We start from the raw sequence: 15469 nt of genomic DNA, 5'->3' as shown, positions 1-15469 counted from the left end.
GAAGAAGCGAGGGTTTCCAGGGCCCATGCTGGGGTTGAATCACATTGATATTTTATTTGAAAAGAAAGGGGTTGGGAAGGGGAACAGCAAAGGAAATCACAGCTCTGCAGAAGTAAATGGCAAACTTCCATTGACTCTAACAGGCGAGCATTCAACCCAAGCAAGCTGAACGAACCCTTTAAACTGAATTTACATCCCTGCTGCAGCAGTTACTCAAAAAAAGATGATCTTGCTTTTCATGAGAAAGAAACCCATGTTGAATATAATTCCATTTTGCTCATATTTATTAAACACTAACAACATGATTCACGACACCATTGAAAATTCACTAATAAGAGCTGGAAAACTCCTCCACAAAGCAGGACTCAGGTAATCATTGTCAGCAGTAAATATTGAGAAAAATATGAAGTATAATGCTATTAGTAGAACAGGACTGATGCAGACAGAAAATATGGCAAGCTGTGAAGTGTTTGTAGGGTAATATTGATGCGAGTATAATAAAGACACTGTACAAATTGAAAAGATGGGCAATGACAGTCACTTTGTAAGAAAAAAAGTTGCTAGCACACATAAATGAGTATCTGATACAGTACTCCTTGAAATCAATCGATGTTTTGAGCATGTGACGAATCCAGTACTAGATACTAAGAGCAGCAAGAGTAAAAAACAACAAAAAAAAGGGATATTAAGGGGAGAATCTGTTTTTGTTTATAGTGCAACTGGAGAAGGTGAAGTTTACATTTTACAAGACTGAATGACTAATTCACATGATCCCAATGAAGAACACAAGGCAAGCTAAGTACCTATGGTCTGCATAAACATCTGAAATTTATTGACAATTAATTGTTCACTTATTAAAGCCAAATTGTTCATTACTAAACACTGAAAAATAAATCACCATGAATGCCAAGGCTGTCATTATCTTGAAATTACGCTCATGCATGTGCACATTAAAAACCTGAAGTTGTGTGTAGAAAGAGACATGGGAAAAGGATTAGGGCAAGACTACTTGGATTGAACAGGACACTTTAACATAAAACAATATTGAAGTGTTGGAAAAATTTTACTTCCTTTCATGTAATGTCGCCAGCCCTTTTGCTTTCTCTCCAATATCTCAAAATGAATAAGACACACAGCTGATACAGGTAGAAAATGTGGTGTTGTATTAAAAAGATATTAAAGCATTCACTCTCTTTTAATTAGCCCAATTATTTCTGTACAAAATCTAGCTCTGTGCATTAAGAAATTAGGTTTATATTAAAGTAAATCTGTCATAAACAGCACCACTCTAAATTGTAGAATATATTTGCATCTTTTCCAGGATTGCTGTAAAAAGAGAAGAAAAAGGGAATTATTGATGCATTCAAACAGTGTGCATCTTGCTTTGTAATGTAATCTGTTTTTCTTTTCCTTAACACCTACACAGCTTATGTTCCTAGCTAGTACAGTTTAGAGAATAAATATGGACCCAGGGTATCAACTTCCAAAGAAAAACTTATAAGAAGCTGTTGGCAAATTTGCATTTTGTTATTTCAGAACACGACAGTCAAGTTCAAGTTTTTGTTTCTTGAGACACTTAAACCAGCTGAAAGGATTTTGTTGTTGTTTCTAGAGTTCATATCTAAAGGTCCAATACAGCTACTGTATCTGTTAATGTAAATTTTTTCCCTGCAGACTTTCATAAAGGAGTCAGGAGCTATTAAACCACACACAGAATAGAAGACATTTTCTTCTGGGAATGAAAATGCCTGTTGCACTGACATATCCATGATGATCCTACAAATACGCACACCAAGAAGAATCAGAGAGAGTGGTGGCATACAAGCTGATGAACCTTTATATTCCAGAGAAATGCCATATGGCAATATGCTTAATTTGGAAAAAGCATTGACTTTTTCAAACCATTCTTGAGTTCACTCTCTTAACACTGCACATCATCACAAAACACTTCTGAGATGCAAAGGGAGACTATGGTCAGCAAAGAAACAAAACCACATCTACGATTTCACATTCGCAAACAGTACAACATAGATGAGCGTGTGCAGTATGACTAATGCATTGCTGTAGGATCGGCCACAAGAAATGTTAAGCTGTACCTTGAATTCTGTTGAACAGAACTTACCCTTGGGGGCCCACATATCAGGGAATGGCTGGGCAAGGGGTGAAGGAGAGGACAAAATTTCATGGAAGAGAAGAAAGAAGGAAGAAATGGCCAGGTGGTCAACTTGAGTCAAGTACTTGCTGTGGCTAAACGAAGAAAAGTGGTGTCTGCTCTGCTAATGTAAGATAACTGAAGGGCTGAGTTGCCTGAATTAAATTGTTGCAACTATGGGCTCTCTTACAAACGCAATACATTTCTCCTGTGCTTATGAATTAAGCACCAGTCTTTCCCCAAATGGGAAAAGTGATTTTTAAGCGATGTGACTTACTACAGGTGGCTTATACAGAAAAGTCACACAGTGAGATAACAGCACAGCCAGAAAAATAAATATATGGGTCTTCTGGGACCAGGCTAGTAGGGGTGAGTTTGTAGAGGAACAGCAGGCTGCTAAAGACACTCAATTTACTCTACACTTCCAAGTGCTCCAGGATTCCTCCTCGATGCTCAGTTTGTCGTAGTTTCTCTGTTTACAGGAAGATTTTCTGCCATCTCCAGTTGAGGACAGTCCTCAATCTGAAGGGCAATAACTGCTCACAATGAGGTGTGCCTCCGTCACCTCCCAGAGTATCTAAATCACCACTGGGAGGTCTGAGACCAAGAAGTACATTTGAGAATACACCTGTACAGGGGACAGACCATCCCCTAAAGCTGGCTTGAACATTCACAGTTCCTAAGAGACACTTCAGATCTCACTACTGGATTTCCTATAGGAGAATTGTTTGAAAGTACATTCAAAAACCTACACAAACCATAGCAAAGGAGAAAATAAATAACAAAATTATCTTAGTACCTTAAAATCTCAACAAATTTCTCTAGAAAGAAAATCATGCCTCACAGAGGCTGCTCACATGGCTTATTGCTTTTCAGGAAAGCATTGAAAGTCTACAGTGATGAAGACAGTATAAAAATGCGCGAACTGAAGAGAATGGAATTAGGTCATGTAATCTTGAACCCCACTAGTTTTCTCTTCTGACTCATATTGTGCCTGCTAACATCGCACAATTGTTCTTTGTAAGTGCATATTCCTAATAATTGTGTAGAAAATACCTATTCTAAAAGTGCTTATATGTTTTCATTTTGAACTACTGCAGTACCTATATCCCTATCTATATTTTTAAAAATGTAGCGGAAAAAAAAAGGTGGTTTTTTTTTCATTTTAAGAAACCCTAAAAGTTTTGCTAGCACCCTTTAAAAAATTCTGCTTTCTTCTGGAAAGCAGCTAACAGAAGGTGGTCTGATCTATGCAATAAATCATATTTCTTGTCCTCTGCTATTGTACATTAGCTGCTATTCCTTTTAAACTTTCCCTGCATCTTGTGGAGAAACAAGGCAAATAAAACTGCTTTTATGCCACATGTGTAATTCTAATATTATTCTTCTTCCAAGCAAAAAACCATATTCTTACTGCAAGCTCCCTCTCCGTTTTTCAGTAAGTAGCAGTTACAGACATTTTTAGAATAATGCTGGTGCTTTGACTGTAGTATGTTTCTTTTTCTAAATTGGTTAGAGAGCAAGCAATAAAGTGCAATCACAGAAGTGTAATAGGGATGGACAAAGCCACTGCAAACTTAAATCACACTTTAGACATACTTAAGTGATACTCAAATAGAAAGTGACCCTTCGATGAAGACAAATATCTAACAACACATTATTGCTAATATGTGCATTTGACTAAATCCAAGTTTTAAAATGCATAAACTACTAGCAGCTTTTGTGTTACTGGATCTGTTTGCAAAGCAATTGTTGAAAATTCAGTGTTTTTCTTTTCTGGGGATGCTCTATATGTGATAAAGATGTTCAGAAACAAAAAAAAACCTACACCTGTACCACAGGGTTATTCAGATAAAAGCCATTTCTCCCAGGTGGAATTAGATCTTATGCTCAGGAAAGCAAAATGAATGAGCAACATAGATCATAATTAGTCTTAAAATTTATACAACATAAATAGAGCTGTACTACGGGGAGCCTGTCCTGTCTGTGGCAGCACACAGAGCTTAAAGTATACTCTCGTAGTTCAAGACTTTTATCTCTTCCTCACTGTATGATGCTTCTTGGCAACTCCACTGTTCACTGCATTTCACACGCTGCAGAACATAAGAATGGAGGAAAAAAGATATATCACACAAAAGACAAGTCAGATGGCAGCTGTGCCAACTTAGGACTAGAAAAGAAAATTATATAAAAATCTGAGGCAGGCAAATTCACAGGTAAGAAAGAAAGATGGATAATAAGGGTAGAACACGAACTAAATGCAAGGAGGCAACAGAGAGGGTGATGGGTGCAAGAAACAAAGAAGAATTTGTGCAGGGAGAGGGAAGAGGTGTAAGACGACAAAGTGCAGGAATGGGTGGGAGCAACAACAAATGCAACACAGGACGATTCCACATTTCTTTGATGTCAACTCATGACTATGCAAAGCACGAAATGGCAAAACAAAACAATTCTGTTCTGACACCAACTGCAACAAAAACCTCTACATTTCTCTAGCCCAGTGCTGCTTTCCTTGCATAGACCACTGTAAAAGACAGACACCTACCCTAGTGTTGGAAAGCTTACTGTCTCAGGGAATCACAACTGGCCTTCCACCGATGAAGGACAACAGCATTCACAGAGGACAACCAGCCACAGCAGAGCTCTAACTGGTTGCTCCAACAAACTTGCTACTACTTAACTTTTTCTAACTTAGCACCTGTAGAAGACTTGTCACCCCTATGCGATCTGACTGCCCAGGTGCTTTTCTGGACTACATGCACCTGGGCTCAGATGTCCTGCTGTGAAAGCTTCCTTGTAAATATGCACAGGAGATTCTTTATGTTACTTGGAACATGACTTCAAGAATTTGAGTGAACATGCTTGACACCTATTTGGCAACCATTCCTTTCCTTCACTCTTCCGAGCATAATTTAATTCTCAAAAGCAGCATGCAAAGTACGTTCTTGAGAAACACTCATAACAAGACTAGTCAAGACCTACGTTTTTCTAATGCTGCTGTTCTTCACCTCCTAACAGCTTCCTGCAGGTTCAGGGTAGGAGAACCCTGTATACTACCTACTGCTGGCTCACAAATTCGTTATTCTCAATTGATTGCATTCCCCAGCATTACTACTTCACACAAGTGATAATCCTGCCTCTTGCAAAGACTGTATATTTTGTCTGTGAGAGTATTCATTTCTTATCAGTTTCACGTAGAGAGTGCTTTTATCAGTCACCCTGCACTGGGATAAAAAATATCTTGTTGGCAGTTGATCTAGTGAAAGAATTAGAAGAATCATGTCGAAGTGGCAGGTTACTCTGAAGTTTGATCAGCTAACAAAAATAATACAGAGCCAGCTGACTATTTCTGCAGCCTTGTGGCTCTATGAAATATATGAGGCAAAAGACAAAACTCCTTTGACAAGAAAGACAGGGAAGAGAATGTTGGAGATTATACGATTGTGCACCTCAGTCTTGGAAATAGACTTCCATTACTTTTTTTTTGTTGCTAGTGATACTTTTCCCTTTTCTAGAAACTTTTTATAGGTCCATACAAGGATAAAATTAACACTTCAGAGCAGATTACATCAAGCTCAGCTAATGAATGAAAGTACTTAGCAACTAAGAGTTACTCTGACACCAGAAAATAAAACTACATTGCTTAAATTTACTTCTGTCACAGTAGGTTTTGTTTAATCTACAGTCCACAATAATACAGTGGAGGGACAGGACTCAGAAGAGGTTAAAGTCATCTGCCCATCAGAAGTCATTTAATAAAAAGTAAATTGTAATGGTAGTTGGAGAGAAAATCAAATACAAGAAATGAATTCAGGCTCTGCAATCGAAGCTGCAGTTCCATTGATTGTCTGCTGGAATAAACTGGACTGTAGACTTTCTCATTTATTGCCTTCCCCATGTTTTGGTTGCTATGATATCCTTCTAAAGATATGTGGCAATTACTCATCTGAGAGTTGCAGGCAGGCAAAGCACAGAACAAGCAAAAAATCCTAATTAAAAAGGATGATTAACAAATAACCCAAATTGAATTATTCTTGCGCGTTTACTGAAAAGCTCTCAGAAAACCTTTGCACCCATTGACAGCAAAATTCTTATTCTACCCCATTAACATAACAATTTCCCTGTCTTCTGATTAGACAGGGCTGAATATTTTCAACAGATACAACGTCTGGGAAGTATTAAATAAAGCGGAGGTGGAGTCACATTTTACAGAGATGGACTCAGAGGCGATGAAAAGCTTAGGGCTGTTATTTTAGAGTACCAGAGCACAGGCATCCGTACACATTTATGAAAACAGGCATAAATTCCCCCTTCTCCTGCTCTCCATTCAGTGCCATCCCTACTGCCATTAAACATTGATCCAACCAGCTCTGACCAGTACTCACCGAACCCCAATGCATCCACCAACCTGCCCAGAAGCAGCGTGTTCTCATCCACCCTGCAAACCAGCCAGCTCTGGGAAACCTGGGCTGTGCAATACTGAGCTCCCAGCTCCAGTTAGTGCTGGCAACAGGCAGCGACAAACCAGGTGCCCTTGTCCAAATCACCGTATTTGTCCACTAACCTCCAGTCAGCTACACCTGCATCAATGGGCCCCAGCCAGGCCAAACGGCTCCCAGCTGGGGGCACAGCCTGAAGATAACGATGATGCTTCGGTAGAAGTCATGGCACTCTTCAGGCTCTAGGAAGTTTATTCCAATTGATGACATAAGAGGAGAGAACCCAGTTTGCTTCAGATTCCTTGTTAGATTTACAGTGTGTTTAGGTGGGGGGGGAAAAGGTAATTTTTACTTGTACACAGAGCACTGAAATCACTGAAAAATGAAACCTATATAGAGCTATTATTTCAGTAACAATTGTCCAACAAAACACTCCTTTAAACTTTAAACTTTAAACAGTGAATGACTTCAGAGAGATCCTTAAGTATTTTAGGAAGCTTCCCACCCATATACAACGTGTACTCCCAAACGAGAGAATGCTTTCTTAAACAATTTCCCAAGAATGTTTATGAAAAAACTGAATGTTTTGTAGGCTAAATTTTAGCTCTGATTTGATAGAGGCCTAATTTCCTTTAAGTAGGATTTACTTCATTGAATTCAAAGAAAGTCGTATAGTCTCCAGTGAGCCATATCGCTGTTATCTTTTGTATGACTGTAGAAGGCTTTGCTCTTAAGAAACAACAAGTAGTTATATTTTTAAATAAATACAAGTTTAAAATTTGCTGTGTTCAGGCGTCTGAATATTCCAAGGAGATTTTTATCCTATTACCTCTAAAAAAATTTCAGGAAAAAATTCCTATGAAAGCTCATTATTTAACACTATAAATTATTGAACAATATTTCCCTTACATTTTAAGAATTTGCATTTCGCTGTTGTGCTGGGAAAATCACCAGATTGTTGTGGGACCAACCCTTATTTGAAAGAGTTATCAACAACATTTTGGAAATTAAAAACTCTAAAATATAGATGCTGAGTCACAGCACAGATGTCCCGAGGTTTTCAGTTAGCAGCTGTAGCATTTGGAGAAGAGAAATGCCTTCACTACCCAAAACCACACAGTGTCAGCCATTTGCTGGGCACTGTTTGCCTGTATCTGAGTAGAAAATTACTTGTATTTGACCACACACCATACCAATGCACTCAGGAAAGCAAAACTACAACTTTTCAGATGAGAGATCGAGACTTGACAGAAATGTCTGCATTTCCATTTGACCACTGAACATATTTATGTAAATGTGCATATATATATGCACATACACGTATATGTGCACGTGTTTGCACAGCAAGGTGCCGTAAGAAGTGAAAACAACATGCTGTTCCCTTCGCCAGGATGTAATATTGTTGCTTTAGTTGAGATCTGAGATAGAAGCGAAGTAAGGTCTGCAAGGAAAGCTTTATTAGAACAGGTAATGTGGTTGTGAGAAGGATATGAGAATCATATAAAAGCTTGTCCTCGGTTTCGGTGTAGGAGCAGTAACCTTCAAGCAAAATATGGTTAAGAGAAATTGTTCATGTTCAACTAAGTTGTTTAAAGAATTCAGAAAAATAGATGTTCAGTATTCACAGAAGGAACTAAAACGAGATGATCAGGAATTTAGTCCAACAGGATAGGGGAAAGAAACAGGATATTTTTGCCTCTGCAATACAATAAATGAATGGAAGTCCAAATTATAACATGCAATAAAACCTTTGTTGAGTCCCTGGTTTTAGTGTCCAATAGATGTGAATTATTCTACCAACACAGCCTCTTGAAGGTATTTTGTAGACCTTCCCTAAGGATTTGTAAGAGAGGCTGGAAATGGAGTAGTTGTCTTGGGAAAAATATGATTTTCGTATTTTTTCACCAATTGTCTGTGTGAATCTATTTTAATGCATGGGGTTTCGTTTCACCCACAGTTTCCCTGAGGACATTTAGCGCACTGGATGAAATATGTTGCAGTCTGAGATAGACGAAGAGAGCGAGAAAGAATCCATGAATTTTGATAGTTGTGTTGTGAGAACTATTTCTTACAGTGGCGGTAGAAATACATTTGCAGATTTTATGCTTGTTGCTCAGCATGAACTGGCTTCTTTTGGCGTGTGGTGGTCCTCAGCAAGTTTGCTTCTAGCGATGAGTTTAGCAAGCCTATAATGCATTTGAAAGCTGTGAAGAGAAATTCTGGGAGAATATCATTCAAGGTATGGTGCTTTGTGCATAGTCTGTTCTGGAAGAGTTTTCTTGGGTAAATATCCTTTTTTGTCATGAAGCTGATAACATGAATTTCCTCACAGTAAGTGTGCCTGTGTCCAGCAGCGAGGCTACACATCAGTGCACCTACATCCTCAAAACAGCAACCACCTCCAAACCACAGCAAGAGGCCCTGCTTTTGATTCGATGGCACATTGTAATTTTCTCCCCACCTGCTCCACATTCATTTTTCCGCAGGCAACGTGAATCTTCTATCACAGTTTTTGATATGCTGATCACCCTGTTTTAGTCTCTCCTGTGAATACTGACCATCTGTTTCACTCAATTCTCTAAACATGTGTGTCAACAACCTGTGGGATCCCTTGAGAAGATCAAATATAGTAATCTATGGACTTTGAACAACTATTTGAACTGCAACACTTCCATGTTCTCAGTCATAGGAGGTTAATTCAGTACTCTTGTTAACTGAAGATTCATGTGAAAATAATCCAAAATAGGACTGACTGCCGGATTCTCGCTGCTTTGAGACAGATTTTAACCACAGTCACGATACTTTCCAAACCAAGACCTCAGTCCTGCTGTCTCCCTGAGTCAAATGGATGTGAATATTTATTCACTGAAAAACTCAGTAGGAGACTACAAAAGAGAGTATGGTGCACATATCCACAGGATTAGACCCCCTTTAGAGAGAAAACAATGAACTTGAGTGACTGCAAGACAAAAGATGGAGAATAGCAGAAAATATTGTCCACCATCATCCCCGTTGATGGAGGAGCACTAAGAAAGGAAGCTCAAAGGCCTGTAGAGACTTCAGAGACTCACAAAGGATGCTTCTTCATAGAAAATTATTTCATAGGCAGGAGGAGGGCTTGAATGAATACAACTGAGACTTGAACTTCCACTGAAAACTTAAATAAGTAAGTTCTTCCTTTGTGAGAGTGGCTTGGGAATAGCAATGAAGTAGTAGCTTTCATATACATTAACCACAATATTATTGTTCAATCTATAAACCTTTTTTTTCTTTGAGTGGAATCAAGACACTCATGCCAATTTACAATACTAAAATTTGAATCTTACTTTTGAACATGGCAATGATAGTCTAAAGTTCACCAACGATTTTAATGGAGCTGGTATTTCACAAGTAGGATAAGGTTTTATTCCCTGTTAGGAAAAAAATCCTACTTTATTCAGTGTTACACTGTTGTGAAAAATGCTATAAGAAAACAGTGACACTGAATAACAGTAAAATTATATATATTGCTTCAGTTATATCTACACATTATAATGTGTTTTATAACAATTTGTTAGAGCAGCATCTGTTACGAATTTACTGAAACAATTTGAATATGCTTTTCAATGAGCTGAAGAACCAAGCTCCACCTATTAATCATGAAATATATACATCAATGAATAATTTATAAATGGTACCTTTATTCAAAGTGCTGCCAATTAACTAAACATTCACTGCATTCATAATTGTATCAGTCACCTCTAAACTTTCAACCTTTATCAAAATTTCAAATACGGAAGCAGAGAAATTGAATGAAAAGTAAGTTTTTAGCATAACAGCTTCACACTGACTTTGATATTCTCTGGCGTAACTGACAGTTTCCTCAGGAAAAGCAATTCTGAACTCTTTAATGTAAAAATATATATATTCCTATTTCACACCCCACAGCTTTTTACAGACAATCATAACTGCACACTGTAAATACAGTAAAATAAAAACAGGTACTGTGTACCTCTACAAAGGAAGTAAAGCAAGGCTAACTTAATAATTCTGCTCCAAAAAAAGACTATATCCTGTGGTTTGGTATTCTACAGATTTCTTCTTCTGCAACACAGGTAAAAAGCTGTATTATTTTTCCAGGGCCATGCTCTCTCCTAGTCTTCCAACTGCATAACAAACCGTGCAATTACAGGCACTGTTCTGTCTTCCAGTAGCACTCACCATTGCGAGACGTTTTCTTCTAAACCAGTGTAGAAACATTCATACACCAAGTAAAAAATTCAGGAAACCTCTCTTCCTACTTTATTTAAATTAAAAAGACAAATAATTGCAATCAGCCACATTAATTCCAGTTTAAAACTGCAACTGTAAATCACCAAGGATCACATTTAATGGTGACATAAGCAGAAGTCAAAATCATCTGCACACATTTTAAGGTAAATTGGTGTTATTTGCATGTCCAGAAAGAAGGAAGAATGGTAGCAAACAAAAAAGACAATCAACTGACTCGCCTTGAAGCTTCATTTTGGATTCCATTCCCTTCTACAGAAGAGCCCTCTGGCCTCCCAGCATGGAACCTGAGCTAACACTGACTTCCTGATGGGTAAGACGCAGCTGTGATACTTAGCTAATTGAAAAACATGCTTGAAAGCGCATTAGTAAATTTTGAAAAGATTGGGCTATAACAAGGTGTTATTCACACAATCCCTGAATTTAGGCCCCAACATTTTCTGTTTGTTTTTTTTGTTTTTTTTTTTTTCCTTTTTATTGGCAACATCACTTTGTCAACACTGCAAATTTAACATTTATTTTATCTTCCAATTTTCATAATTAGGTCATTTAACTTAATGTGGAAGTCTTTTTATTACAAAATATTCACCAAATACTTGCAACTCAATAACATTAATTTTTAAAGTGTATCTGTTGCAATTTCTTCAGATTCTTCAGCTTACATTAACGTACTGTGGAGGGTGTTGTCATGTGTTTCTACTCCTGTAAAACGTGCAAGGTTATAGTTTTGTGTATATATGAAACCATAATGTATATGTATATTTGGGAGTGTTTATGAATACACACAGAAATAAAAATACATATCCATGTCCAAAATAAAAAGAAACATTCATATCATGAACACACTCAGTGAGACAGTGGTTCGGCTTGGGATAAGGGGAATGCAATTGTGGCATGTATTATTGTTCTCACAGTATGGAACAATTTAACAAAAAAATAGCAGAGAGCCAACAGCAAAAGCACCCAAAGGAACAACAAATTCTTGAGAACATGAAGAGAAGACAAAACAGAAGATGCATCTACTTCATCTTGTAATATCACTCCATTTTAAAAGAAAGATATAAATGAAAAGTCAGTGAATGTGTAGATTGGTAATTGAAAATCTCTGTAATTACCCTAGTTACCAAGGGATTTTTCATCTATTTATACTCAAAGACGTTTTTTAAAACCAAGACAAAATTATAATAAACTATTAGGGAGCACTTTAAGATAATATTTTTAAGCACGTAATAAGAGTAAGGAACATCTCTGATGTTACGTCCTATAACGCCACCCAAACTGCTTCAATTAAATTTCCTGTAGTGCCTACAAACTACAGAGGTAGTGCATTTTCATGGAGGCTTTAACTGCCTGTGTAGCATCCATGACACATAACGATTTTAAGCAGCCGTCGGGGTTTTGTCTAAGAGGAAGAACAATACCTTACAGGCATTGCCAAGCTCACCACTGAATGTTCCCACCAGTAGAGCACATTACTGGATAGTAGGAGTTATGATAATTGATGATGCAAAATCATTTTCTAGTGGCTGCTTTGTAACTTGGAATTTTAAAATAATTTCAATCATTTTCAATATAGACTCAAGCAGTATGCGGAGAAAACTCTCAAAGAAAATGGTTTAAACATCTTTCCTCTGATTCATTTGTACTTTAAATAGCGTAAATTAACAGATGCTGGGACTCTAAGCATTTTTCCCTTAGATCTTTAGTCATGCAACAAGGCAAGCCAAATAAGTGAACTAGATTGAACCTCCACCAAACTAAAGTTAGTAACAGGCTGGGGGCTAAAATCCTGTCCGCTCTCCCTATCAGCATACATCTGATGTATGTGCTAAACTGATGGCATATGAAAAAGAAAAAAAAAGAAAAGAAAAAAAAAGAAAAGAAAAAAAAAGAAAAGAAAAAAAAAGAAAAGAAAAAAAAAATCTCATTTTCATTCTTAAAATCCATTTACCAAACAAAGTAGGTATTCAGTTGACATCAGTAAAATCCTCACTAGCAGCAGTAAGGCTACATGGAGTTCAACTGGGAGAAATTCAAGATGACTTTGTAAATATTTCCTAATTTCTAAAAGGTCTGAGTATGTTAACAAGGGGTTAAGTATCCACCAACACTTGTGATATGGTTAAACTACTAACATCACCAGGACAACTGTCCTTTTTGGCATCTACCCTGCTTCTCATTTTGTCCATTCCTCTGTTTTATCTTTTATACTCTTCAATTTTAGTCTCCTTATTTTAATTCCTCTTTTTTTCTTCTCCCTACCTTACCCGTTCAGCTCTGTCATACAAAGGACAACAACATGGTAAGCTATAAGCCACTTCCTTTCAGCAGTTTCCTCCTCTCAACCTATTTGTATTCCTTTAGACATCTTTACTACCTTGAATTGCAGAAATGGATAAAATTAAAGAAAAGTTGGGAGTTAACGAAAAAGAGAAAAAACAGCTCTTTTTTATTCATTAAAATACTTCAGTGACTCTTTTCCCTGGGATCCATCAAGAGTGCCTCTTTGCAAGTTCCTGTCATTGCAGGATTAAGACAGTGTGACCCAGATGATGCTGAAAACAAAATCTGCAGAGTAAAACGATATTTCTAGTTCTGACAGATGGCACTTTTTTTTTTCCAGTTTTTAGGTTTATTTTTTCTAAAAAAAATACACATTTTTAGACTTCATAAAATTAATAAACTAAACATGAATATATTTTTAAAGTTATGTTTTTTATGTAAAGGAAAGAAATGTAAAGTAATTAGCTTTAGCTTTTGTGACTTACATATTTTGTATGGCTACCCAGACCTCTCTTGGACTGTCTGTTTGCTCTTGGTCAATCAGGACAATGACATTCTGAAGTTATCATTTCTCATTCATTTCAATGAATATTATTCTTAGGTGGAAGGGAAATTAACTGATTAAACAGGAAAAAGACTGAGCTGTCACTGGAAAATTAGTATTTTCAAATTAACTTTAGACAAAGGATGTATAAAATCTAAGTTATGTTGATGAAAACAAGCAGTTTCTCCATAATAAATATCTAAATCAATCCATTGATCTATCAGTTATTATAGCAGTCTAACGTCTCGGAAAATCTTGCTATAATTCCAAGCAACATCCATGCAACGATCAATACATATGGCAGCAGATCAAGATGGTAATGCATAACTGAGTGCTTAGAATGCTTAAAAAACCCCCTTTTTATTGGGTAATTTTTAATATAAACAGCTTCTAAATGAAAGAGCTTAATCTGTCTCTGTTAATTAAACCTGTACTTTGTCAACATACAATAATCCATTTATTATAGTAAAAGCCACTACATTTCAATCCACTCACAAATTGCAAACCATAATTGCTAGGATTATTTTATTTCCAAGTACAGGCAGCAAAGCCACCTTAAGATTCAACAATGGTGAGATAATTTTGGAGTGTAACCACAGCTCTATCTCACAGCCCATTGGCTTTAGTATTGGCAGCAGACAAGCTGTAATTTTTCATTTCCTAATTAGATTTAGCCATTAATTTAACTGTTTTATAATATAGGTGGGATAGAATAATACTAGTTGTTCGGTCTTTTTTTTCTTTCCCCTTGTTTTTACTAAATACTGTAAGATATATGCAGTAAATGAGAGAAAAACCACAAGAATTTGAATACACCAAAAGACCTAGGCACTTCCACACTGGTCATGTAACTACCTAACTTTTAAGCACCTGGCTTCCAAACTGCAACGTGTGGTGTTTTAAGAGGTATTTTCTGGTAGCGCACATGGGGAAATCAGACATTCTGGGAGGGATTCACAACACCCACACACTGAAACAGCTCATGGGGAAGGCTGAAGTGATGAGTGCCGTAAATCCCACCCCCCTGCAAGGCTCAGGTGCCTTGATCCAGCATCAGACAGGAATTCAGAGCACTGACATCCTTCGTGATTTAGGGAGGCAGCTGAAACCCTGCAAGAAGTTAATGTTCCATGCTGTCTTGTCTCTATCTCTCTGTTAGATGCTGCCATTCACAAAGCAGAGCCCCATTGTCAGGTTGGGTGAATGTTTCAAGACCAGTTCAATAACAAGTCAAAGAGATAAGTTTAAATCACCTTTAATGTTGGTTCAGTCTAACCTGGCTGACTCTGGATCGACGGGGAGTAAGAATGTCTGCTTTGGAGGCCGTAATCACTTACAGGGAAAAGGTAACAACACAGAAAGGCAGCATAGGGGTTATTTCTTAAATTGCTACAGCATGTCCCAAAATAATCCTCTGCTACATTTATGCACCTAAATCATTCTTTTCAAAAAAGTGAGCGAGGGTCATTCCTATTGAAAAAAAAAAAAAAGCATAATGGAAGGAAGCAATACGAGTCACTTTTCTTTTATACACTATTGAGAAAAAGAGATAAATGTTCCACATCATTCTCAGCATGAAAGGGTTCAAACTTGCATCCTTTACCCATTTCTGTAGTGATCCAACCACCTGCTCTCAACCAGAAATACTATCTACACTCAACAACTGTGTGGAAAACATCTCGATGTTAAAATTAACGGAAACCAAAGAGGAGCAGAATCATCTGTAATCTGGGCGTTGGAACATTTATTTACAACAAGCAAGAAAGAGGACTTCGGGTGCTG

At 37.3% G+C, this 15469-nt stretch overlaps 1 protein-coding gene across 8 annotated transcripts in view; it reads right to left on the bottom strand.

Annotated features, from left to right (window-relative positions):
- Positions 1 to 15469, bottom strand: part of NLGN1 (neuroligin 1) — a 305038-nt gene that overhangs the window by 248457 nt on the left and 41112 nt on the right. Inside the window, exon 2 of one of the 8 annotated variants that reach the window (XM_065639922.1) lies at positions 10418 to 10430. The exons of the other annotated variants lie outside the window; for them this stretch is intronic. Coding sequence (XP_065495994.1) covers positions 10418 to 10430 — 13 coding nt within the window. The remainder of the gene's footprint in view (positions 1 to 10417; positions 10431 to 15469) is intronic. 8 annotated transcript variants of the gene reach the window in all.

Source organism: Caloenas nicobarica, chromosome 8 (assembly GCF_036013445.1).
Source record: "Caloenas nicobarica isolate bCalNic1 chromosome 8, bCalNic1.hap1, whole genome shotgun sequence".
Classification (NCBI taxonomy): domain Eukaryota; kingdom Metazoa; phylum Chordata; class Aves; order Columbiformes; family Columbidae; genus Caloenas; species Caloenas nicobarica.
Note: the sequence above shows the minus strand (reverse complement) of the source record. Positions and strands in the feature narration are given on the sequence as shown.